Raw genomic sequence first — 24284 nt, forward strand, 5'->3', positions numbered from 1 at the left:
CCTTTGGGTATAAACCAAGGAGTGGGATAACTAGGTCAAATGGTGGTCCATTCCAAGTTTTCTGAGAGTGGCTGCACCAATTTGCAACTCCACCAGCATACAAGACACATTTTAAAATTCCATTTTTTTTTTTTTATAGCTCATAGGTAGAGCATGCCTGAGGCCCTGAGTTCAAGCCACAGCACCATCCCCAAATCCATTTTCTGTTTGTTATTAAGGTAAAGAGATATTTTCATAAATTTTTTTTAAAAATCCAGTAACCTTGCTAAACTCTTTGATGAATTCTAATATTTTCTACTAAATTTTCCCCCATTTTATTTTCCTTTTTAAAGTATTTTCTTAGTTGTCAATGGATCTTTTATTTATTTATACATGGTGCTGAGTATCACGAGTCCAGGGCCTCGCACATGCCAGACAAGTGCCCTACCATGAGTCACAACTCCAGTCCCATTTTCTTTATTTCTATATGCATCTTTTTACCTATTTTCTAATCTCTATAGTCCCAGATTTATAAATCTTTCCAAAATTTATGCCTTTCTGGGTTACCTAGATGTCTAGTACCATGTTGTACTGAAGTGGTTGCAATAATCATTCATCTTTTACCAAACATAGAAGAAAATACTTTCAGTGTTTCATTATAGAGTGTGGTATTTTTCAAATATTCTTTCAGGGTAAGGAAACTCCCTGCTATTTCTAGTTCCTAAGAGTTCTTATCATGGATGAATGCTGATTTTTACCAAAAACTTTTACATGTTTATTGATGCGATTATTTTTGCTTCAGTCTTTTTAACACGGTTAATTATATTAATTGCAATTAACATCTCCTAATATTGAACTGACCTCGAAGGCCACACAATTGGTTTTGATACCTAACACTCTCAGAATTCAAAATCCAAACATGGGAGAAGTAATACATTCTTTAGAGTCAAAGTAGGAACCATAATTATAAGTTATATTCTTATCTATACACAATGAGCACTAAATGAACATACAGTGATGTCTACCTGATCGGTTCTGTTGTTTTAACTTGAATGTGCCTTTTATTAATTTACCTCCCTCAGTAATGTAGCAATTCTATTTAATCAATAAACAATCATTTGTTAAATACTTAATAAATGTCATTCATTCTTCCCCACATCATGGTATAAATGAAGAAACCATAAACATTGCTCTTGTGGAGTTCATTATTTAAATGTGTAAGTGGTTGTCTGTGTGTGTGTATATGGCAGGGTGGGGGGAGAATGAGGTGAGATTGGCTCAAAGGAGAACAAAAGATAATGAAAAACATAGAGTAAGTGCTGTACTGCAAGTGAATGAAGAAAATATTAAGGAAATAGAATGAAGACATATTCCAAATTCCCATTCAAGTTATTTGACTTGAATCTTGAAGGACAGATGTTCATCTCCAATAGTACATGTTCATCTCAAAAAGATAAATATTCAGGTATTTGTGTTAAATATTGGTACATACACATGAAATATTATGGCCTTTGGAATACAGCAGTTAACAAAACACAAAAATCTCCGCTTTGTGCTTACATTTTAAGATTAAGGCAAGAAAGAAACAACTTGCCCAGAAATAGTGCCTTTCCTGCTTAGGAAAACTGAGCCATCAAAGCACAGTTCCGGTTATACAGAAGAATGGTCTCCTCAGTGGGTTAGAAGACAATACCAGAGTTTCTACTTACATTTACTTTTTTGGAGTGCTTTAGTATTTCTATTTTTTGTTTATGTATTATAATGTAATTTGCAAATTATCGTCCAAATATTGGGAGTGCCGACTCAAAATTTACTGATGCAAGTATTTAATCTAAAGAACTGAGGGTCTACTAACTCTAGGTCTCGGGGGCGGGGGGGGGGGGGGCCCGGCGGAATTTAACTATTTAAAACCACTTAGCATTCATGTCTGAAACACTAACAAAAAAGGAAAAAGTTTCAGAAGGAATGGCTAGAGAAATTAATTTCCTTAAGGGTCATAACTTGTAGACAATCCCAGAGGAGATGGCCCTATATCTTTTAATTAAAAAAAAAAATCAAACAAGTTAAGATGATTTTCGTTGGCTTGGGCCGCCTTAGGTACTGCTCCAATTTCTGTACAGCAGTTAGGAAGCAGGTCACAGTCGGACCGCTCTGCGCGTAGTGCACAGAGACAGCCAAGTCCGGGAGCGGACGCGCGTGGGAACACTTCTGGACCCCGTAATCTCCGCCCCAGGACATCACGAACGTTCTCACCCACTGGAGCTCGACAAAACCGACTGGGGTCCAATGCCCGAAAATCCTTCCAGGTGCCCTACGCAGTTGGCGTGAAGCCAGCCTCACGAGCCACCAAGCACTAGACTCGCGCCTGCGCGTTCCCTCTTTGCTCTTTAAGCCTCTTACTATGCGAACCCACCCTCTCGCCGGACCGTCACTTCCGGTGGACGCTCTGCGTCATTGGTATCGTCACTTCCTGCCGATACCGGTGTGGACGGTGAGGATCGTGGCTCGGCCGGTGTTCCGGTTCTTTCCCTCCCCTACTTTCCTCCCTCCCTCCCTTTCCCTTCCTCGGCGGCTGTCGCTAGCCGGTGTTTGACTCCCTGACCCCTCCCTAACCCCTCCTGACCTCGGTGCCACTGGATTGGCCTCCTTTTCTTGTTCCTTGGCCCAGCCCCAGTGTCAGGGCGGGGGGCCTTGTGGAGCGAGAGGCGCTGCAGCTGAGGAGAAGAGGACTACGACCCTCCACTCACCCGCCGAATAGCCGGGTGCGCCGCCGCCATGGCAATGAGGCAGACGCCGCTCACCTGCTCCGGCCACACGCGGCCGGTGGTTGATTTGGCCTTCAGTGGCATCACGCCTTATGGGTATTTTTTAATCAGTGCTTGCAAAGGTGAGCAAGGCCTCTGGCCCGGGTCCCTGACGGCTAGGGCTGGACCGAAAGGGAGTGGGGCTGGCATTCGCCAGTGCCTAATGGGTGGTTGGAGTGTTAACGTTGGAGGTGGGAGCCAACGCTGGTCTGATGGGGAAAAGAGTTGTGTTAAGGAATCCGCAATTGGAAGGGCCTTCTTTCTGACGCCTCTGACGAGGTCTAATATTAGCCGCCAGCTAAGCCCCCTCCTCGTTTTTATTGCTGTTTCTAGGGAAGCTGGACTGCACCTTTCTAGGCGCTCTGGGCAACAAACACTGTAAATATACCTTTCCAGGATTTAGGGAAAGGGAAAAATTAGGCCAGGTCGAGTGATGCCTTACAAAGATGTTCGTTCTTGTCTCTCTGGATATTTTTTCGGATATTAGCCTCATTTTTTTCAAATGGGAGATGGAATTTAGGTTAATTTGGTTTGCCGAAAATAAAGACTCAAATCTAGATTGTTTTTACTCAAACCAGTGTTCCCACTCACATATGTTTCCCATAGAGAATGACCGGTTCAACTATTTATTTTTAGATAGTTCCTAGTGACGCCAATGAGTGGGAATAAACAAACTTCAACCTTGCGATTCAATATAATAATTTGATGTTCGAATCTTAGATTTCAAGTAGTCTGAACTTCTAAATCACTTATCTTTTTAAACATTTTCTAGATGGTAAACCTATGTTACGCCAGGGAGACACAGGGGACTGGATTGGAACATTTTTGGGTCATAAAGGTGCCGTTTGGGGTGCAACGTTGAATAAGGATGCCACCAAAGCTGCTACAGCAGCTGCAGATTTCACAGCGTAAGTGTGACCAAAATGGCTAACTTTGTTCTCTGTGGATTGTGTCCTGAAAAAAATCAAAATCTTCAACCTCAGTTATTCATATAATTCTGACTCATTACCTACCACATAGAATACATGATGCTTCATTTTACCAAGATTCCATCCTGTTTCTCTGTATTTCTTTGTCTTCACGGTACTCAAAAGCTTCAGAGGCTTAGATGACTGACTTTTATGTGTTTGCAACCCAGGATTCTGCCTAATTACTAAGCACCCCAGATAAAGAATGTTATTGATCTTTACAAGCATTTCTCTATGTGAGTTCCTTAGTAATATATATCAATGACCCCAGATTGTTATTTCTGTTGCTTTGTTACCTGGATTTAGACATACTATGTCCCAAATTTAACTACTGTTTTTATTTTCTAAGGTTTTCTTAAGATTGAAATCTTAAATCTTGAATTTCCTTTCTTTCAGATGATAGTCTTATTTTTTTTTTTTTTTTAATTTTACCAAATATCTGCTGACTACAGTGTTCCTTAGTCTCTCACTACTTTAGTTCTAGTTTATTTTTTACTTGACACCATTGGTCTCTTAACCTTCTATTCATCTTCCATATTCCTGGCAAAATTCATCACATCACTTGTCTACTAGATGATCTTCTTGTTTTCCTTTGGCCATTTAGCAGTTTGTGACCTTAGGTGTATATTAGCATAACTTGGAGAGTTTTTAAAACATCAAATGCTTGTGTCCCTGAAATTCTGATTCAGTTTGTCTAAGGATGGAGTCACCATTGTTGGTTCTTTTTCCTCCCATAATTTCCTCTAGGTAATATGCCTATAGCCTTAGAACCACTGGTGTAAGGGACAGAATTTAGTTATTAGCACTTTTTATTTTGGCTTATCCTAGTGTATTAGCATTTTATGGCACTGCACACTGTAGACTCTGCAGTGTAGCTATACTAAATGGACTACTGCTGTAGTTCATTTTACTTGGTCTGACTTTTCGTTTTGCACATATTAAACTGACTTGCAATGACCTTCCTTTTCCCTTTGGATTTGTGTCATATTTTTTATAATTTGGTACCTCTAGTTCCTACCTATGTGTGGACAATTAAATATTTACTAATGAAGGCAATGTCACAAGCGACTGACATACATAAACTTCCTTAGGCATGAAAACCTAGAGAGTAAAAGTGATCTTGTTGATCTTTTTTTCCTCTCTCTTTAAACAGAATTTCATACTAAGGAGTAATTGTGAACGAGTTTCCTCCTTTGCTTTAAGCAAATTAAACATAACAAGTTTAGCATGAAAAATGAATGCAAATTGAGGTAAATACATGACTGTGTACTTAGTTGAAACTCAAGACATAAAATTTTATCATATGTAAAGTTTTTAAAGTAGAGAGAGGGTGAGAAAGGTAGTAGTGCTACGTAGGATTATATCGAAGATGGTAAAGAAAGGTCAGTGAGAAAAGTTATAAATACAATTCTGGACTTTTTTTCCTTGTCTCCAATGAATAAATTGCTATTATGTTATTACATATAACCATTGTAATGCTTTATACTCTGCCCTTTATAATACATAATCCTGATGAAAGAAACTGCTTGGTTTTACATAAGTCCTTCCATGTCAATATTTTCATGCCAAAAGTTGCTTTTAATATGACAAAACACTTCTTTGTTGATTGTGGGAGGTGAAAATAGGAAGTAAAAGTGATTCTTGGACAAGGAAGGTGACTTATGGAATACTGGAAGGTTAAAATGAAGACTTCCCTTCTAGCTTAAGTGTCATTTTAAGGTCAGGGACCATGTTCAGTATCCCTGGTTTGTTCACTACTTTATATTTGCCAAATAAGTAACTTGAAAAAATTTTCTAAAGTAATCAAATGGATGTGTAAGTTATAGTTCTTGATTTCACTTATAGAATATTTGTGTCTATGATTGCTGTAAGCTTAGTTTATCTCAAAGTTTGTTTTTAACTCAGTTCAGTAAGAACATCATTGGAATGAATTTTATTGATTTTATAATGAATGTATAAAGTTGGATTAATATACACAACTCTAAATTTCAGATATCTGGTAAGCAGATTTAAAAATTTTTATAATGGTAATTAGATCTCAGTCTGATGATAAACTAATAGTGAATAAAGTGATATATTAAATGTAATTAGTTTATAAGAGTGAATGCTACATGCAGAAATTAGCATTAAAAGAGGTAAGCTTTTGGATTGTAGTTCTGCAAAGATAAATTTTTGTTGACCTGAATTCTACTGCTGTTTGGCCCTGATTACATTAGCAGAATGTTTTGTCACCTGCTTGATGGTCTAATTCTGATGTTTTGTGCATAGCTTGTTAGGGAAATATGCCTGTCTCATGATAAGATCCATGAAAACTCTTGTTAACCTTTTGACAAATTGTATTTGTCAGCCTTCAGGAAAAGACATAAAGGACAGTAGATAGGAATTACCACTCATGGAATAACTTGAAATGGGGAGTGAAAAGATGTGAAAAAAAAAATGTGGCATTTAAGTACTTCACAGAATCTCGAAAAGCATCCAGATTTTATCTTGCTGCCAGAGGAACAGTTATATTAGTTTAGGTTACTTACAGAGTATTGTTAAGTAAAAAGAATCACACATTTGAGAGCATATCTCTGAATAGTATTGTTTTTGTACTTAACATTTCAGGTCTCAATGTTTTTGTTTGTAAGTGATATTAAGAGCATGAACACTGGAGGTTGATGGCCTGTATTTGAATCCTGGCTCTATCATTTAATGTCTCTGTGACCTCAGGCCCTAGATATTTAGCTGCTTTTTCTGAGTTTTATTATCTGTAAAAATTAAAATAATATGATACTTATTTCTTAGATTGGTTGTATTAAGTCAATGTTTCAAATATTTAGAACATTGCTTGAATTTCTATGTAAGTGTTACATATATAAGGTAACAATGATAATTAAAAACGTATTATAAGGTAACAATGATATTGTCACCTCCATAGACCAAAATCATACATGGTATTTTGAAACTTCATGGCTAAAACCATAAAACCATTTGCTTTCATGAAAGTAAGAAAGAGTAGATTTAAATATCAAGAAGGAAGTTTTTTTATATTTTTATTTATTTATTTTTTTATTTTAAAGCTGTTTTCTTCATTAAGACTTTGGGTACTGTGATAGAATGGGAAAAAATATAATAACCATTGGCTTAAGTGCTGATGTGCTAGCTATGCTGTGTATTTCCAGTTTGATCATAGAATTTTTTTTAAACCTTAGTTTTTATTTTAATAAAATGAGACTAAGACCAATGAGGTTAGTGGAAAGATATGGACATCTTTTTCCGTTGTATCCCTAAAGTGTAGCATAGTGCCTTTCACAAAGCAGGTTCTTGGTAAAAGGTGGTTCAAACTTACTCCCTCATTTTTGTCTGTGCATTGTGGGAGTATGTGCGTTCATGTGTGTTTAGTCTGCCTATTTAATGACTTGTTCAGGCTTGTGTTGATAGAACTCGATCTAGCTAAAGAGTAACTCCCCCAATCAGCTTGTCCGATTAGTCCTAATCTATCTAAATCATTTGTAAGAAGATCCTTTTGTCCTATTTTTATGTTTCTTTTTTTTTTTTCTTTCTTTTTAGTTGTAGATGGACACCATACCTTTATTTATTTATTTTTTGTGTGTGTGTGTGGTGCTGAGGATTGACCCCAGTGTCTCACATGTTCATGACAAGTGCTCTACCACTGAGCTACAACCCCGGCTCCCATTCTTATATTTCTTAGAAATGCATACGTTTTGTTCTATTTTTTGTGGATAAATTATATTCAGGTTAGCTTTGTGGGTCAGTTTCTGAAACACCATTCTCTTTTTTTCATCTTTTCTTTCAAAGCTAATTTTAGCCTGCCTTCATATGATACTCTTCTATGTACCTCTACTTTTCCTCCCATCAAAATTGTTTTTCTAGACTGCCAAAATAGAGAAGATTACTATGTTCTACTCCAAAGAGTGCTTAAAATAGATATGGAGCTGGCCCCAGGAATCTATACATAATTATTATAGTTTGTTTCCACCAAAATTCAATTTGAGGCTATAGTGTTGAGAGGTGGTTGGGACATATAAGGGGTTATTAGAAATGAGGACACTACCTGCACTAGAGGGTTGATGTTTTTCTCAAGATACTTAATTAGTTTTCTTCAAGAATGGGGTATTATGGAGTACGTTTGGCACCGTCCTGCAGTCTCTTTTGCACATGTGCTCCCTCAGTATGCATCTATTTTCCATTTCTGCTCTGTGCCTGGTATGAAACAGCATGAGGCTCTCACCAGAAGCCAAATACATGCTGGCATCCTGCTCTTGGACTTCTATAACTATGAGCCTTTTTCTTTATAAATTACATAGTGAGTTAATTAGCTTTCCGTCACTGTAACAAATACCTGAAATAATAAAATTAAACAGAAAAGGTTTATTTTGGCTCACAGTTTTAGAGGTTTCTATGATCTCTTGACCCTTTTGCTTTGGGCCCATGATATCACAACATGGTTGGAAAGTAAAAGAGAGCAAGAGTCTACGATCTCAGGGTCCACTTCCAGGGCATGCACCCAGTGATCTAAAGACTGCCCACCGGGCTCCACTTATTCAGCATTTCTACCACTTCCCAGTAGCACCAAGCTGGGGACCAAGCCTTTAACACACGGACCTTTGGGTCTATTCTAGATCCAAACTACAACACCCAGTCTATGTTTGTTTTATGCTATACAACAGAAAATGAACTGTGACAATAAGTATATGGTCTTTTGTATTTTTCCCCCCTGTACCGGGAATTGAACTCAGACCCTTGTAGCATGTGTTCTATCACTGGGCTATACCCCCAGTCACTTTTTCCTGTAAAAAACTGGTTAAAAGATCTGACTTTTTCTGAATGAGGGCCTTGATAAGTTAAAAAATGGTATTATCTCTTTAACGACTTGACTGATATATTGTAATTAGGCACTGTTTTCCCTCCAAGGTAGCTTAATTGTTTCAATAAAGCTTTAAATAAGTGAGTTAAGCACCCCTTTTTTTGAGACTTATGTTTGGAAAGTACATTCTTTCTCATAAAAAAATGTCAGATAGCATCGAGTATTATGTGTAAGAAACAGACATATAAGAGCTATTAATAATGTGGGAGGGCTGGGGTCAGTGGTAGAGTGTTCGCCTGGCATGTGTGAGGCACTGGGTTCTGTCCTCAGCACCACAAACAAATAAATAAAATAAAGGCCCATTGACAACTAAAAAAAAATTCTTAGAAAAATGGGAAGTTCCAAATATTAAAAAATAAAAAGTAAAAAAGTAATAATGTAGGGAGACAACAAAGTCTTCCTGAGCTGTGTAGAAAATAAATGATGTATGATTCGCTATTGAAAAGATATTGTTAATGATGCTTTACTGTCTTGATTTGAGTTGGGCAGCCTACTTCATTGATGTCAGTTGTTTTCCTGATGATTAAGTAATACATTGGAAAATATTTATATTAATCCACATTCCTTTTGGACTTTTATTGTAATAGAAGTATGTCAAGAGTTAGTACAAGTGTTTAGAATGTGATCTGTTAGAATGGCATGTCTAACAGGATTTCTAAATAGGAGGAGAAAAAGACTGTTGGTATATTAATTAGCTGTCTTGTTTGGTCACTCCAGTTCTCTTCCTTCGCAGGTAAATCCACATGGTCTGTGCAAAATCTTAAACTTTAGAATTCTTAATTAAGCCGGGCACGGTGGTCCATGCGTGAAATCCCAGCAGCTCTGGAGGCTGAGGCAGGAGGAACACCAGTTCAAAGCAAGCCTCAGCAACGTCAAGGCATTTAGCAACTCAGTGAGATCCTGTCTCTAAGTAAAATACAAAATAGGACTGAAGTTGTGGCTCAGTGGTTGAATGCCCCTGAGTTCAATTCCTGATACCAAAAACAAAAAACAAACAAACAAAAAAGAATTCTTAATTAAGAATTTAAGGGGCTGGGGAGATAGCTCAGTCGGTAGAGTGCTTGCCTTGTAAGCACAAGGCCCTGGGTTCGATCCCCAGCACCCCGCCCCCCCCAAAAAAAAAAAAGAATTTAAGAAGTTTTGGGAAGATAATTTAATGTACTTGAAGTTAGCATTTCAAAGGACATTGCTCAGAGTTTTGTTGAGCTTCCTGAATAAAATAGAAATATCAGATAATCAGTTTCCCTGTGACTGAGAATAAGCATGTAAACAAATTTTTAAAAAGCCAAATTAAGCACAGTGATCAGTGGAAGCTGAGTTCTATGGAAGAAGAGAAGGAAATGATTAACTCTTAGAGGTGAGGAATTACAGACTCGAGAATAATTGGAAAGAGTACATAGAAGCCTGAAAGAAAATGCTTGGCTTATTTGAGGAATGATTTATGATTTTGGTGTGGATAGATTCACAGAAATAATGCAAAATGAGATTGGGAAAGTAGGTTGGGGCCAGGGAGTTGAACTGGAATGGGTTACTGGAGAAGATTTCCTGTGTGGAGAAATGAATACTTGGGTGTTTAGTAGCCCTACTCAGAGTTGACATAATTTTTCTCAGAATATATTTTTCAGTCATTCATATGATTTATGTGTACAGTACACAAGATTTGATGTTGTATCATCAGTTACATAGTCTTTTCATATTTCTTTTGTACATACTTGTCTGGTGCCTTAGACCATTTGATCATCGTGGCAACTAACTTGTCTAAATATTTGTCTAGAATAGTTTTTCCCTTCTTTTTCCTCTGGTGCATTTCTGCAAGCTTTGTGTGTGTCTGTGTGTGTGTGTTTGGGCGGGGCGGGGGTTGGTACTGGGGATTGAACCCTTAGGGCCTTGTGCATGCTAGGCAAGCACTCTATCAACTGAACTATATCCCCAGCCCTCTGCATGCTCAAGTAACTCTGTTACTTGATTTTTCTGGACTTTTTTTGCATAATTAGAAGTGTGTTTTTTCATTGTTTCTATAGGTGTATGTACTTATTTTTTAATTATATTTATTTAATGTGTTATATAATGCATATTTTTCTCTTCAGCTAAACTGTACTAAAGCAAGAACTTTGTGGAACTTTTTTCTGTCCCATTTGTACCCTAACACTGAGCGTAGAAGGACATAATATGTTTGGTGTGTTTATAGTATGTTTGTTAAGTAAAGTAAAGATACCCTTGCTCTTCTTTGCCCATTTTCTTCCTAAAAATTAATGTCAATTATATTAAAATGAAAGTCTCCAAAGCATTTTTAACAGTTCTTTTCCCTGTATACATAGTTTCCTGGCTTATTTTTCAGTGACTTCCTCTAATCGAAAATTAATTCTTTTTTAAAAAAAATTCCTGTTCCTATCTGGGTTCAATGGTGCACACCTGTAATCCCAGTGGCTTGGGAGGCTGAAGCAATAAGATCTTGAGTTCCAAACTAGCCTCAACAACCTAGTGAGGCACTAACTCAGTGGGCCCTGTCTCAAAGTATAAAAAAGGACAGGGATTGTGGCTCAGTGATTAAGCACTCCAGATTCAATTCCGGGTACCCTCTTTTCCCCCCGGCAAAAAAAAAAAATTCCTCTTCCTTTTTTTTCTTTAGTCTATTTTGAGGAAATAGACTACTTTTATCAAGTATTGTTCAGCCATGACCCCCACCTTGACATATACACAGACTATGTAGTATATATCTTACATAATATAGTAGTATATATCCTATATTTAGGGTGGGATAAGTCAGGGGAAACAAATATAATTTAGAGATTCAAATTCTCAGCTTAACATTGTACAATAAAAAGATGTTACTTTGGGTACAGTTAATTGGATTCACATTTGAAGATTTAAGTCAACTTTGAGGAAGAGATGGGGAAAATATTCTCTCCACTATCTTTTACATTTTGTGTAACCCGTATCAAGGTATTTCATTCTTATAAAATTTAAAAGACTTTTTTTTTTTTTTGTTTTGCTCACATGTGAGTAGATAACTGTGAAGAACAAATTGGCATGGTGAAACTAAAAATAGGTTGAAATGTTTTTCAGTCTTACTAAAAGGGTATTATAGGTTAAAAAAATATAAGTAGGATGGGTTGATTCATAAACCTTACTTTTCAAATCTGTTTTACTGTCAAAAGAAATTTAGGATTATAAGACTTTTATAGAGAAATTGCCTTGAGACTTATGTAGGTATTTTCTCAAATGAAGTCCAATAATGAGGGCTATTACAAAGGAGACTTATAAGGCATATATATAATTTTCTATATATTTAATTTATTTAGTAGTAATCAAAATTACCGTTATTTATCCTTTCAGTATATTTAACGTTGCATAATGTCTTTTTTCCCCCCACTTTTAGCAAAGTGTGGGATGCTGTCTCAGGAGATGAATTGATGACCCTGGCTCATAAACACATTGTCAAGACTGTGGATTTCACACAGGTATCAGAAAATGGAAATTTGTGTGGGACTTATGTCAATGGTACAGTGCTTACCTAGGATGTATAAGGACCTGGGTTCAATACCCAGCAATGCAAAAAAAAGAAAAAAAGAAAAAAGGGAGGAAGGAAGATAACATTTATTTTAGGTAGATTGTTATTGCAGTGTGATAACAATTTTAGATTTGATTGGTTTGTATATGTGGCTTGTATTTTTGTGGAATATTTGGTTTGTATTAATTTATATTTGGTTTGGTTGTATATTAAGCTGTATAAACTTGTTTTTTTCTTAATCCTGTGAGACTTTTAGATACCCTGGAACTCTTGTCTCAAGTCTTCCAACAAAAGCAGTAAATATCTAAAAAGCTCAAGAAATTATTTATTAGTTAGTTATTTGGTAGGGGAAAGATAGATATAGATGAGATCATCAGAGAAATGCTATTCAGGAGGGAGAAGGGCAGGATGAGAGTTTATGTGGTATGTGGTATATTGTAACACATTTGAACTAGGAAGTTGTAAGGGCTTGGCATTTATGAGAAGGTCATTGTTCCACAGCATATTTTCAAGTAATTGGTTATATATTGCATTTCTTTGTGATGTTTGTAACTATATTTGGATATTATTTGGTGTTGAAGATATTTCCAAGAGAAATAACTATTAAAGTGGTTAATCTGTTAACAGTTTACTTTTTTTTTTTTTTTTTTGGTCTTTAGGATAGTAATTACTTGTTAACTGGGGGACAGGATAAACTGTTACGCATATATGACTTGAACAAACCTGAAGCGGGTAAGCATAATTTATGTACCAATTTCTGGCTTTGTTTTCTTTTCATTTAAACAAAATATAACTGATTGAAAGAGTATTCCAATTTGGAAAATATAGTCACAAAAAAATCATAGTCCATTATCTAGTATTAATCACTGTTATTATCTTTAGTTTTTTTAATAGAATGTCCAGCCCCTTCTAGATTACTCTTGTATAGCCTTCTTGCAATTTAAAATTTTTATTACAGAAAGTTTTTTCATGATATTAAGTTTTTATCAAGGTGCAGAATGTTACTACCTTTTGGAATCTGTAGAAAGTGAAGATGATGTAAATTCTCAGTTGTTGCATGTTAGTGATTAGATTTTTGAACCATGTATGTTAACTGTTCAACAGAACCTTTTAAAATCTGTAGTAAAATTTTTTTTCATGTCACTGGGTGTTCTCTGAATTGTTTTTAATGACTGTGGTTTTCTTTCCTGTGGATATACATAAGTGAATTAACCAGTTTCTTATTATGGCCTATTTGGGCTATTAACGTATTTTAAATATGAAAAACAATATTATGCTAAACATCCTTATATTTGCCAATATTTTCACAGTATTTTCTTTAGATAACTGAGCAAAATGGAATTGTTGAAACAAAGAAGAGCATAATTATTGGAAACGATTGATAGAGTGCCCTACCCACAGTTTGTTTGTTTTTTTTTTTTTTTTTTTTTTTTTTTAATTCTGAGACAGTGTCTTGCTGAGTTGCTGAGGTCTCTTTAAATTGCTAGAACTGGCCTTAATTTTTGCAGTCCTCCTGCCTCAGTCTCCCAAGTGGCTACGATTATAGGCATGTGCCACCGTGTCTAGTTTATTACAGACTTTAAAACATTATTCTGTCATTACCTTGATGAATTCTCTCATTGTACAGAAATTGTGGACATCTTTTCTAGTCCACATGATTTCCTACACACAAAGCTATCAAAACATAATAAACAGACTTTTAAAAATTGATTGCTTATTGGTATTGTGTGTGTGTGTGTGTGATGCTGATATTGAACCCATAGTTTGTGTCTTTCAAACTTAATCATGGGCTTTTTTTTTTTTAATTAGATGAGCATCTTGGTTATGTTGCCCATACTGGACTCCAACTTGGCAGTCCTCCCTCTGCAGTCTCCCAATAAGCTGGAATTACATGCACTACTGTGCTCAGCTTTAGCACAGACATTTATTATCCATAAATCTATGAAATTTAGAAAGAGAAATATGAAAGAGTAGTATCAGTACATTGGAAATTAAGCGTTTACTTTCTTAAGATACCTTCTCTTTGAAGAAGCATTTCTAAAGTGAGGAAACAACTGCTTTTATAGATTTCTTGTTCTCCATTTGCACCTAACAGTTTTATTTATTTTATCAGTGCATTGAATTATACATCATAGTGGGATTTATTGTTACATATTCATACATTCTACATTCTTTTTGATAGACTTACACTAAAACACAGCCAAGTACATTGACCTCAGTCCATGAATTTGTCCAGTGAAACAAATTCAGGGCTTGGGTAGACATTTTTTCATTCTCTTTTACCTTGCCCAAAACTGCTCTTTAGAAGTTGCTCCTCTACTGTACCGGCAATAGAAATTATAGCAATTAGTAGAATTTTTATCATATGCCAGACACCATATCAAGCACTTTAGAGGTATATTTTTATCTGATTCTTACAGACTGCTATATAATACCTATTGTTATCCCATTTTACAAATAAATGTAGTTTTCAAAAAAGTTAATGTGCCCAAAGTCCAAGTAGTGTTGAGTGGCATTGTTGTTTCCATTTGTTTTTGCCCAGAGATGATAATGTGGGTTTGTGTGTTTGTTTTAATCTGTTGAAGGGATGTCTCCTACTTGAGCTGGGTTCCATTCTTTTGGATATTTTCCTCAATTGCTTGTCCTGTTTTTCAGTTTCCTTCTAATTCCTACTTCCTAACAACAATGGTTTGGATAAAGGTTCCAAAATTAATGATGGCATAGGCTTAGCTCAGACTACCTGTTTCCTGGGTCTGTGTTGTTATTAAATTATGCCTCATTAGTAGTTCTTACTAGTTATTTTTGCATTGTGGTATAATAATGCTTTTGAAAGTTATTAGTTGTATAGAAAATGAGCTTGAGGAAGTGATCGGTAGGTACACTGGCTGTGTATAGCAAAGATCATCATTTTGGGGTTTCTCGTCTTACAGATGAATAGGTTTTAGTTCCAGTACAGAAAATCCAATGTATTCTAGTAAACATCAAGTTTTCATTTTGCTGGGTGAAGAGTTGCAGTCCAATTTCAAATGTTCTGTTTTTCTCATTACATTTTTTAATTGTTCCTATAGTGCTCAGTTTAAAAAGTCAAATATTAAATATATTTTAAATTGTTTCATCTTAAGAACCTAAGGAAATCAGTGGTCATACTTCTGGTATTAAAAAGGCTCTTTGGTGCAGTGAGGATAAACAGATCCTTTCAGCTGATGATAAAACTGTTCGGTAAGTAATTTTTCTTTAATAATTTAAAGTTTGAAAAATTATTTTACCTTAAAGCTTATATTTTAAATATTTTTTTTATAACTAGCATGCAGGAAAAATTGAACATTAAATTTAAAGTGCACATATTCGTTTGGAGCTATCCATTTACTACTAGATACATAGAGTTCAGAAGAAACTTAATTAAAATTACTGACACCTATATCAGGAGGTGTTCTTAACATAGGTTTATGGACAGGCTGCTTAAAGGAAGTTAGTTCATGAAGCCCCTAAAATTCTATTCAGAGTTTTATGCTTGAGAAATCCTTCTGTGAAAAGATACATAGCTGTCATCAGATTAACAAAAAACAGTTATTTATAAATAATTTAAAACAGTGCTGAAATTGATTAGATTAGGACATAGGTGTCTTAATGGCATAGTTTTGCTGAGTTATTTGGAAAGTGTAGGTATTTGAGTTTTTCACCAACAATCTTCTAAAGATTTTGACATTCTATATCAACTCAATTCTTTATATCTGAAATTTATTGTTTGGAATGAAAGTTGTTTTTACTATCATTATGGTTATCATTAGCTTATCTGCAGATATAATTAGAATTTAAACTTGTTTTTCGTAAATGAATAGATGTGGCCATATTTTCCCTTTTTTTCAGCCTTTGGGATCATGCTACAATGACAGAAGTGAAATCTCTAAATTTTAATATGTCTGTTAGCAGTATGGAATATATTCCTGAGGGAGAGATCCTGGTTATTACTTACGGACGTTCTATTGCTTTTCATAGTGCAGTAAGGTATGTCCAGGGAATCTCTACATTTTTCTTTTGTGGGTAAATTCAACATCTTCTATATTTTTCTTAAAAGAACCACTGTTTGTTGTTATACTTAAATGTTCTCTCTAGGACTATTGGGATCTCAAGCCTCTTTGTCATTTTAAATTTTTGGAGAGCTAGGTGTGGTGGTGCACACCTGTAATCTCTGTAGTTTGGGAGGCTGAAGTAGGAGGATTGCAAGTTCAAAACCATCCTAAACAACTTAATAAGGCCCTAAGCAACTTAGCAACACCTGTCTCAAAATAAAAAGGGGCTGGGGATGTGACTCAGTAGTTAAGTACCCCTGGGTTCAATCCCCAGTACCAAAAAACATTTTTTGTTTTGGAGAAATGGTGATTTTTTTTTTCCCCCACTAATTCTAAATATGTACATGCTTAATGATCCTTTTAAACAGACATAAGTTTTGTGACTAGAATATATCATAGTAAATGCTCTTATAGAAAATTTGGAAAATAATAACAATTGAAAAATATGTACCCACAATCTTACAACCATAAATTCCAGAATGGTGGTTTTTATACCACTCTTTTTTTCTTTTTAAATCATGTTAAACACAAGCATATATTTGTGTGCTTTTTCTTTAATTACTAGGACCATGGTGAATATTATTAGGTATTTTATTGAAAAGTATTCTTATTCATCAGAATGTCTTTGAAAACATTTCCATTTGCTGTATTGCATTGTAAGTTGTACTAAATTATGTATCAGTTCTGTTTTAGCACTTCAGTGAGTGTTATGGTATATCTCTGTTTCCTTAGTAGAATCCTGTAAGTGGAATTATTAATTTAAAGGATAGAAATGAGTTTAAAGTATTTAAACATGGTGCTCTATTGATTTCCATGAACATGCCACACTGCACTCCGACTACAGTCCTACGTTTTTGTCCAAAAGGCTACTTCCAGAGCTAATTTTCATTTAATGAGAGAACAAGAGGCAGTGAAATTGGAAATTTTAATAATGTGAAGGAATTCCTATATACACACAAAGAAATTGCAGTCACAGGATACTTTTGTCTACAATCATTAAATTGTAAGCCATATTACTGCTCTTTTCTGGAGTTGGCAATGTACAATACTGCTTTAGACTGCTAACCTCAAATCCCATTTTGGTGGCAATAATTTGCTTACCGGTTGAAAATTCAAACATTTCAGCCAGCAAGTTGCTATTTGGTGATACTGTGTAAGTCATAACTAACTTTAATTTTCATGCTTTGTACTATGTGTTCTTGGGAATAGGAGAGTGACATTTAGGAGATGGAATGTTATGTTCTGTGTTTAAGGCATTTCATGATTTTCAGGGTTAAACTGAAAAGGAGCCAATGTCTACACTGTAATGAGTTTTCAGTGATGATATTGTTATACATTGATTTTTTTTAACTATATAACTATAGTCTCAGATCTAGTTATTCTTTTACTATATGGTAGTAAAACCAGCTTTTATAGCTGTTTCATATTTTATGGCATTTCTTGTTGCAGAAGCTTAAACCGTCAATTGAGAATAACCTACAAACAGTCCTTTATATTAAAGCAATTAGATGCCTACTGTCAAGCTTTTGTTGCTGTCATTTACTAAGATAACACCTATCACCTGCTTCGTGTAGAAAAATCTAAAAGTACTGAGAGGAAAATATTTTAAGGAGAAATTCCGGGAACTAGAAGACTAGCTCAGGGGTAGAGTGCTTGCCTAGCATGTGCAAGGCCATGGGTTCAATCCCTAGAACCACAAGAAAAAAATATATATATATTTTTTAATTTAAAAATCCCAGGATATTATTCATACTATTTATTTTTTATTTTTATTTTATTGTTTTAGTTGTAGAGGGACACAATACCTTTATTTTGTTTGTTTATTTTTATGTGGTGCTGGGAATTGAACCCATTCCCTCACACATGCAAGTCAAGTACTCTACCACTGAGCCACAACTCCAGGCCCTATCCATACTATTTTAATTAGCAAAGATAGTGATTTCCAGAAATTTTACTGCTCAAAATGTATATATCTTTCCATTGCAGTGTCTTCATATTCCTGAGATGAACTGTACTTGGACATAGCATCCATCTGAAATTTTCTTTGCTTATGTAGTATGGAGTTTTTTGGTGTTTTTTTTTTTTTTTTTAAATATATATCACTATTCATGTTTGTCTAAATGAATATTTGTCCTGTTTCAGAATTTAGGAACAGTGTAAATGTAACTTTTCTTGTATTTATTTATGCAATATTAAAACTTTGCAAACTTATACTTTATTTTTCCCCCCAGTTTGGATCCAATTAAATCGTTTGAAGCCCCTGCAACTATCAATTCTGCATCTCTTCATCCTGAGAAAGAATTTCTTGTTGCGGGAGGTGAAGATTTTAAACTTTATAAGTATGATTATAATAGTGGAGAAGAATTAGGTAAGTTTTCCTTTTTTGCCTCGCTTAAAATGATGTTGTTACCTAACTAAAACTTGGTGCTTACAAGTGTAAAATTTAAGTTGTTTTATATATTTTGGATAGAAATTGTTATAGACCTGTGAATGAAATCTGCTGAACTCAATTTTTCTTTTCCTTTAAATTGAAGTTATCCTTATGCTGATGTTTGGTACTTATTGTGCAGTAATTTTCAGACTTTATTGGGGATGGACAACTTTATGTCAAAATCATTTTAAGCAGATACAAGGAGATTTATTCTTTCTGAAATGTAGTGGATGTGTGTAGCTCCAATTACCTTACTCCCTTTCTTTTTGCCAACTTAGGAATTGTAAAGATTCTATAGAGAGTAATGTGGGCAAAATCACTGGCTTATTATAAAGTTACCTTGGGGAATATGACTTGGAGAGTTATTTTGTTCTTATTCTTTTTTGGAGTCTCCAGTTTTGCTGCCTTTTCATGCTGATAAGGGAACAAGTAGGGTTAATATGAAGTTATGTACAATCAGATAGTTCAAAAGTTATGTGATACATACTTTGAGCCTTCCCAAATAATTTTTGCTTTTAGTCCAAAAAAAAAACTCTCTCTCTACACACACACACACACACACACACACACACACACACACACACAAATATAGAGCAAGAGAGAAAACTGAACTGAAATATCTTCTGATCTGAGGCCACTGTGAATTTTAGACCTTGAACCCATCCACAATTTCATGTTCTTTCTACTCCCATAACTTTTTTTTTTTTTTTTTTTTTTGAGTGCTAGGGATTGAACCAGTGCCTTGCATGTGCTAGGCAAGTGCTCTGTCACTAAGCTATTCCCCCAGCTCCTATACTCTTACAACTTTTTTATTCTCTTGTTGGACAGAGATGGAAGAAAAAACAGGAACATTGATCTAGTAAAATAGCGCTTTGAAGACTAACAAGATGTTGAGGCACTAGGATATAAATGAGAAAGTTTCATAAATATGACTTAAAATAATCTATAAACTTTTTTGTTATATTTTATCAATTAAAATATTTAAAGATCAGTATTGATCCTGTATCTCAGTGTCTTGTGTAGTGAGGTCATTAGTGTATTCTACATAGCCTGGTAGAAATTAAGAGTAAAAGTGTATAAAAGAGCTCCATCTGGTGGCTCTCTATAATCATAGGAATTAGTTCACTAGTATAGAGGCAGAGTTTAGGTTATGGGAATTGGAATTGCACTGATAGACTTTAGATCTACTTTCTGTAGAATCTATGGGTTTTTTGTTTTTATTGACCCTTCTGCCATCCTTAATAGGACACAAAGATTCATTTTCTTTTTTGAAAGACAACCTAAAACTTGTATGTTAGATTTCTCTTAAGAAGAGATGGTATGATGTAGCACTTTGTGATGAGAATTACTTTATTTTCAATTATGTACACTTCTTTGTATTTACCCTTATGAATTTTTACATTTCTCCAATAATAATCATCTTTGGTATATCAGTACTTAACCTAATAATTATTAAATTGTCTAATGATCCTCATGTTCCTTTTCAGAATCCTACAAAGGACACTTTGGTCCCATTCACTGTGTGAGATTTAGTCCTGATGGAGAACTCTATGCCAGTGGTTCTGAAGATGGAACATTGAGACTATGGCAAACTGTGGTAGGAAAAACCTATGGCCTTTGGAAATGTGTGCTTCCTGGTAAGAATTTTTATTCAGAGCTTTCAAATTAAAATGCATGGTTTTGTGTCATTTGTTAATTCTGTTTCAATGTTTCTGTCTCAGTAAATTTTAAATTATCCAGTACAGTTTAAGCAAAGAAAAGCCATGATTATAATTGGCTACTTATGTTCTTCTGTTAGTTTTTTTCATAAAATATATTTTACTTTTAAATTTTTAGCTCATTTGGTGATTGGAGTGAACTTAATTCAAAATTTGTTAGAAGGCAATATAAAGAATTTATAAGTGAATGTATCTCATCTCTAGATTATAGTACTTAATCCTTACCCATAAGGTAGACATGTTTTAGAATCGGTTACTAAAACAAGAGTTATTCCTATTAAACATTGCTTAAAGCAGTATTGTCTTGCTCTTCTTGAGTATTAAATTGTAGAAATTACTTGTTTTATCCTAATTCTTATAAACATTGCTCTTTTTATAGAAGAAGATAGTGGTGAGCTGGCAAAGCCAAAGATCAGTTTTCCAGAAACAACTGAAGAGGAATTAGGTAAATACAAATGAATGACTCATTTTTATGAGTGTCCTGGCAGATTTGAAACTGAGGTACTTAAGTGAGTTTTACTCACTGACAGAAGAAATTTAAAATGAACATATCTAATGTGAATAAATTTAATAAATGGAAGCATAAGTTTTTATACATACATATTTATAAACTGAATATTTAAATACCTACTGCATAATGGTGGGCACTGAGATATAGTGTGGACATGAACAATGTGGTTACTCTTCTAGAATGTAAGTATCTAACTTAGATGTTTTAGCAAATTAGTTAAAGAAATTATTAAAATGGTAAGAAGAGTCAGGGAAAGTAACACTGGGAAACAAAATGGAGTACAGCATATGAGGAACTAGAAGAACTTCAGTATATGTCCCAAGTTACAAAGAGACTAGAGAGAGAGGTTAGACCATTCAGGACCTCATTTGCTTTATTAGAACTTGGAGAGTTTCATATGGAGGTAATGAGAAACTTTGAATTTTAAGCAGAGGAATAATAACAAATTTAGATTTAAGTTTCTAAAGATTGCCTTGGCTATTATAGTATGGAGAGAAAAATTGGACTAGGGAAAAGAGTGAACCATTTTTGTGGACATTATGGCCTAGAGGAGCAGTCATGTGGTTTTGAATGAGGGAATGTCAATAAGAACAGAAAAAGTTACATGGAATTGTTTTTCATGGTAGAATTGATGTCATAATGTTGCTAAGTTAAATTTCAGATTGTTGGCATGAGAAACTGGGTATTATGATTTGGGAGCAATTAGGAAGAGATTTGCCATTTACTCATTAGTTTTCTTTAAATTGTATTCTTCTTAAGTACCTTTTTGCAGAAAACTTAATGTTTCATAGTTAATATTCTAATATGACTAGCATTAAGTATTAGGATTTGAATCCCTAAAGAAGAGGGCCAGTTCTCTGAAAACATGACTTTAATTCAGTGTTTATTGGATAGCTGGAGTTAATGAAAATTCAGCTTAGAAAGAGAAAACTTTTGTTTAAAGTGTGGTGTAAAAGAGTTAATGGATAATAAATGTATAAGTCTTTCTTCGTTGCTGTTTCAGTGGCCAGGGTCCAGGCATAATGGTATGTGCAGTTGCTCTATTCCCCCAACACACACACACAACCTAGTATGCTTAAAAATTTTTTTCTCCATTCAGTATACAGAAATGTGGGTTTGCTTCTTTCTTTATTAAATTAACTAATGTGACCTTGTTTTTATTTGTAGAGGAAATTGCTTCAGAGAATTCAGATTCCATCTATTCTTCAACTCCTGAAGTTAAGGCCTGAGCATCAAGCATATGCCACAGATAGTGTATTATTTATGGACTAAATGACCAAGCAGAGAAAAGCATCAGCCTTCCAGAGTTACTCTCTGCTTACAGCAAACACAGCAGTAAATAATGGGGAATACGAATTAGCTCCAGTGCTGGAACAACTTACTTGGTGTTACCTGTGAGTGAAAACTCGGAGTATCAGATGAAGGCAGGTGGAGGTAATGCTCTTGTAGCATGACAGCCTGTTGTCTTTTTAATGAATATGTACAAGCCAACATCCAATTTCTCTTATTATAATTAAATTTCTTGTAGCTGTTTATGTTATTATGGAAAAGAAAAATATATTGGCCTATTTTTCTGACTTTTCCCTTAAAGCAGAATGCCTTTTTTTTTTTTTTTCTTCTTTTTTTGCTTTAGTTGTAAAGAAGAGGGAAAACATGATAAAGTAATTGGTTTGATTTCTCTTTCTATACACTGCTTCTGAACATCTAATTATTTTTAGTTGTCTAAATAAAATGCCTCTAAAACAAAACAGTGTTTTCTTTCTTTGGAAAAAACTAATAAATTTAAATTTTATGAATGAGTATGGGAACTGTTTCTACATCATGACCACAGTAAAAGACAATTTGTTTGTACAGTCTGTAATACTAGTTTCTGAAATACATTTGCCTATACAAAATTTACAAATTTTCATGTCCTTTGTTCAAGTTGAATTTACCTCCCCACCTTCCTGAGTGAATAGCAATGCTTAACCTGCCATTAAAATGATAACTTATGATGCATGCTAGTTATAAGAAATACAATAAAGCAATTACAGATAGAAAAATCACTTAACATCCTACCACTCCCCCCAGAAATTATTAAAATATCGTGAACATCATTGCACAGTAGTGTATTGCTGTGTGTATGAGAGATAATAATAAATGATTTTATGAAAGCAGAGTAACTGTAGAACTGTAATGTTTAAGACATACCATTTTATTTTATCTCATGAAATTTGGGTAACGAATATTCAAGAAATGTTTTTACTAACTTTCTAATAAATTGGATCAATTGAGTTTAGACTCTTTAAAATATGGAGGGAGATGTTAAACTAGTAATTTAGAAATATTTCAGACTAATAATATCTGCCAGTTTGCTTTTCCTTTCCTAATTCAAAGATATTTTGAATAACCTTTGATAACTTCTTAGAAGAAATAAAAGGCAACCAAAGGATAGATTAATTTTTGAGGATTTCTGATAACCAGGAGAAAGAAAGCACTGTAGACTAGATAGTCACTGAGAGCCAAGAGAGGTGTGTTAGGTAGAACTAACAGATGATCCACAGATGATCTCACAGGGTGGTAGTGTTTTTGTGTCAGCTCATTACATGCCTGATTTTCTGCTTTGTAGCAGTATTATCAATGTATCAAAGAGTTACTCAGACTAATTAAAGTCTGACTTACTCTAAATAAAGTTGAGATTTATGTGTGTATCAAATTGAAATCATAGTTGCTTGGTATTTATGGAATTAACCAGTGGAATTTCTTCTACTTTTCATAAAAGTAATGACTCCGTACAGATGCAATCCCTTATGTATTGGTTTCCTATTGCTGTTCTCACAAACTACTACAAATCTGTGACTTAAAACAAATTTTTTCTGGTTTAATAATTCCAAAAATAGGTCTTTACTGTGCTAGAGTCACAGAACTGGACCCAGGTGCAGTGGCTCATGCCTGTAATTCCAGTGACTAGGGAGACTTTGGCAGAAGTATCTCAAGTTTAAGAACTAAGTTCAATCCCTAGTAACAAAAATAAGATGATAAAATCAAGGTACTGACAGTTGTACTCCTTTTGAGGCTCCAATAAAGAACCTGTTCCCCTGCCTTTTCTAGCTTTCTTTGTCTTAAAGCCAGCAGCATAGCATCTTCTAATCTCTGTCTTGACTCTCTTACTGCTCTTCTTCACATTTTTGACTATGTGGTATCCACCTGGAAGATCCTGGATAGTCTTCAGTTCAGGATCCTTAATCATATTTACAAAGTCCGTTTTGCTATATAAGGTAACACATATACAGAATTTACTATAACAAGTTTGAGTATCAAACTTGCATTTCATGAGATTGCCCTGAATGTTTTCTGTACTCACTATCAGTAACATTCAACAATTGTCCTCTTGTTTTTGAAGTATTTTGTTTGCTTCTATGAAACAACACTCCTGGTTTTCC

At 34.7% G+C, this 24284-nt stretch overlaps 1 protein-coding gene across 1 annotated transcript; it reads left to right on the plus strand.

Annotated features, from left to right (window-relative positions):
• Positions 1-2428: 2428 nt before the first annotated feature.
• Positions 2429-22443, plus strand: STRAP (serine/threonine kinase receptor associated protein). The gene is made up of 10 exons (XM_079140400.1): positions 2429-2866; positions 3556-3691; positions 12001-12082; positions 12792-12864; positions 15255-15351; positions 16000-16137; positions 18434-18570; positions 20121-20270; positions 20731-20796; positions 22030-22443. The coding sequence occupies exons 1-10, from the start codon at positions 2755-2757 to the stop codon at positions 22089-22091; spliced, it is 1053 nt and encodes a 350-aa protein (XP_078996526.1). The 5' UTR covers positions 2429-2754; the 3' UTR covers positions 22092-22443.
• The last annotated feature ends 1841 nt before the right edge of the window (positions 22444-24284 follow it).

The sequence above is a fragment of the Sciurus vulgaris genome, assembly GCF_902686455.1.
Source record: "Sciurus vulgaris genome assembly, chromosome: 5".
Lineage (NCBI taxonomy): Eukaryota > Metazoa > Chordata > Mammalia > Rodentia > Sciuridae > Sciurus > Sciurus vulgaris.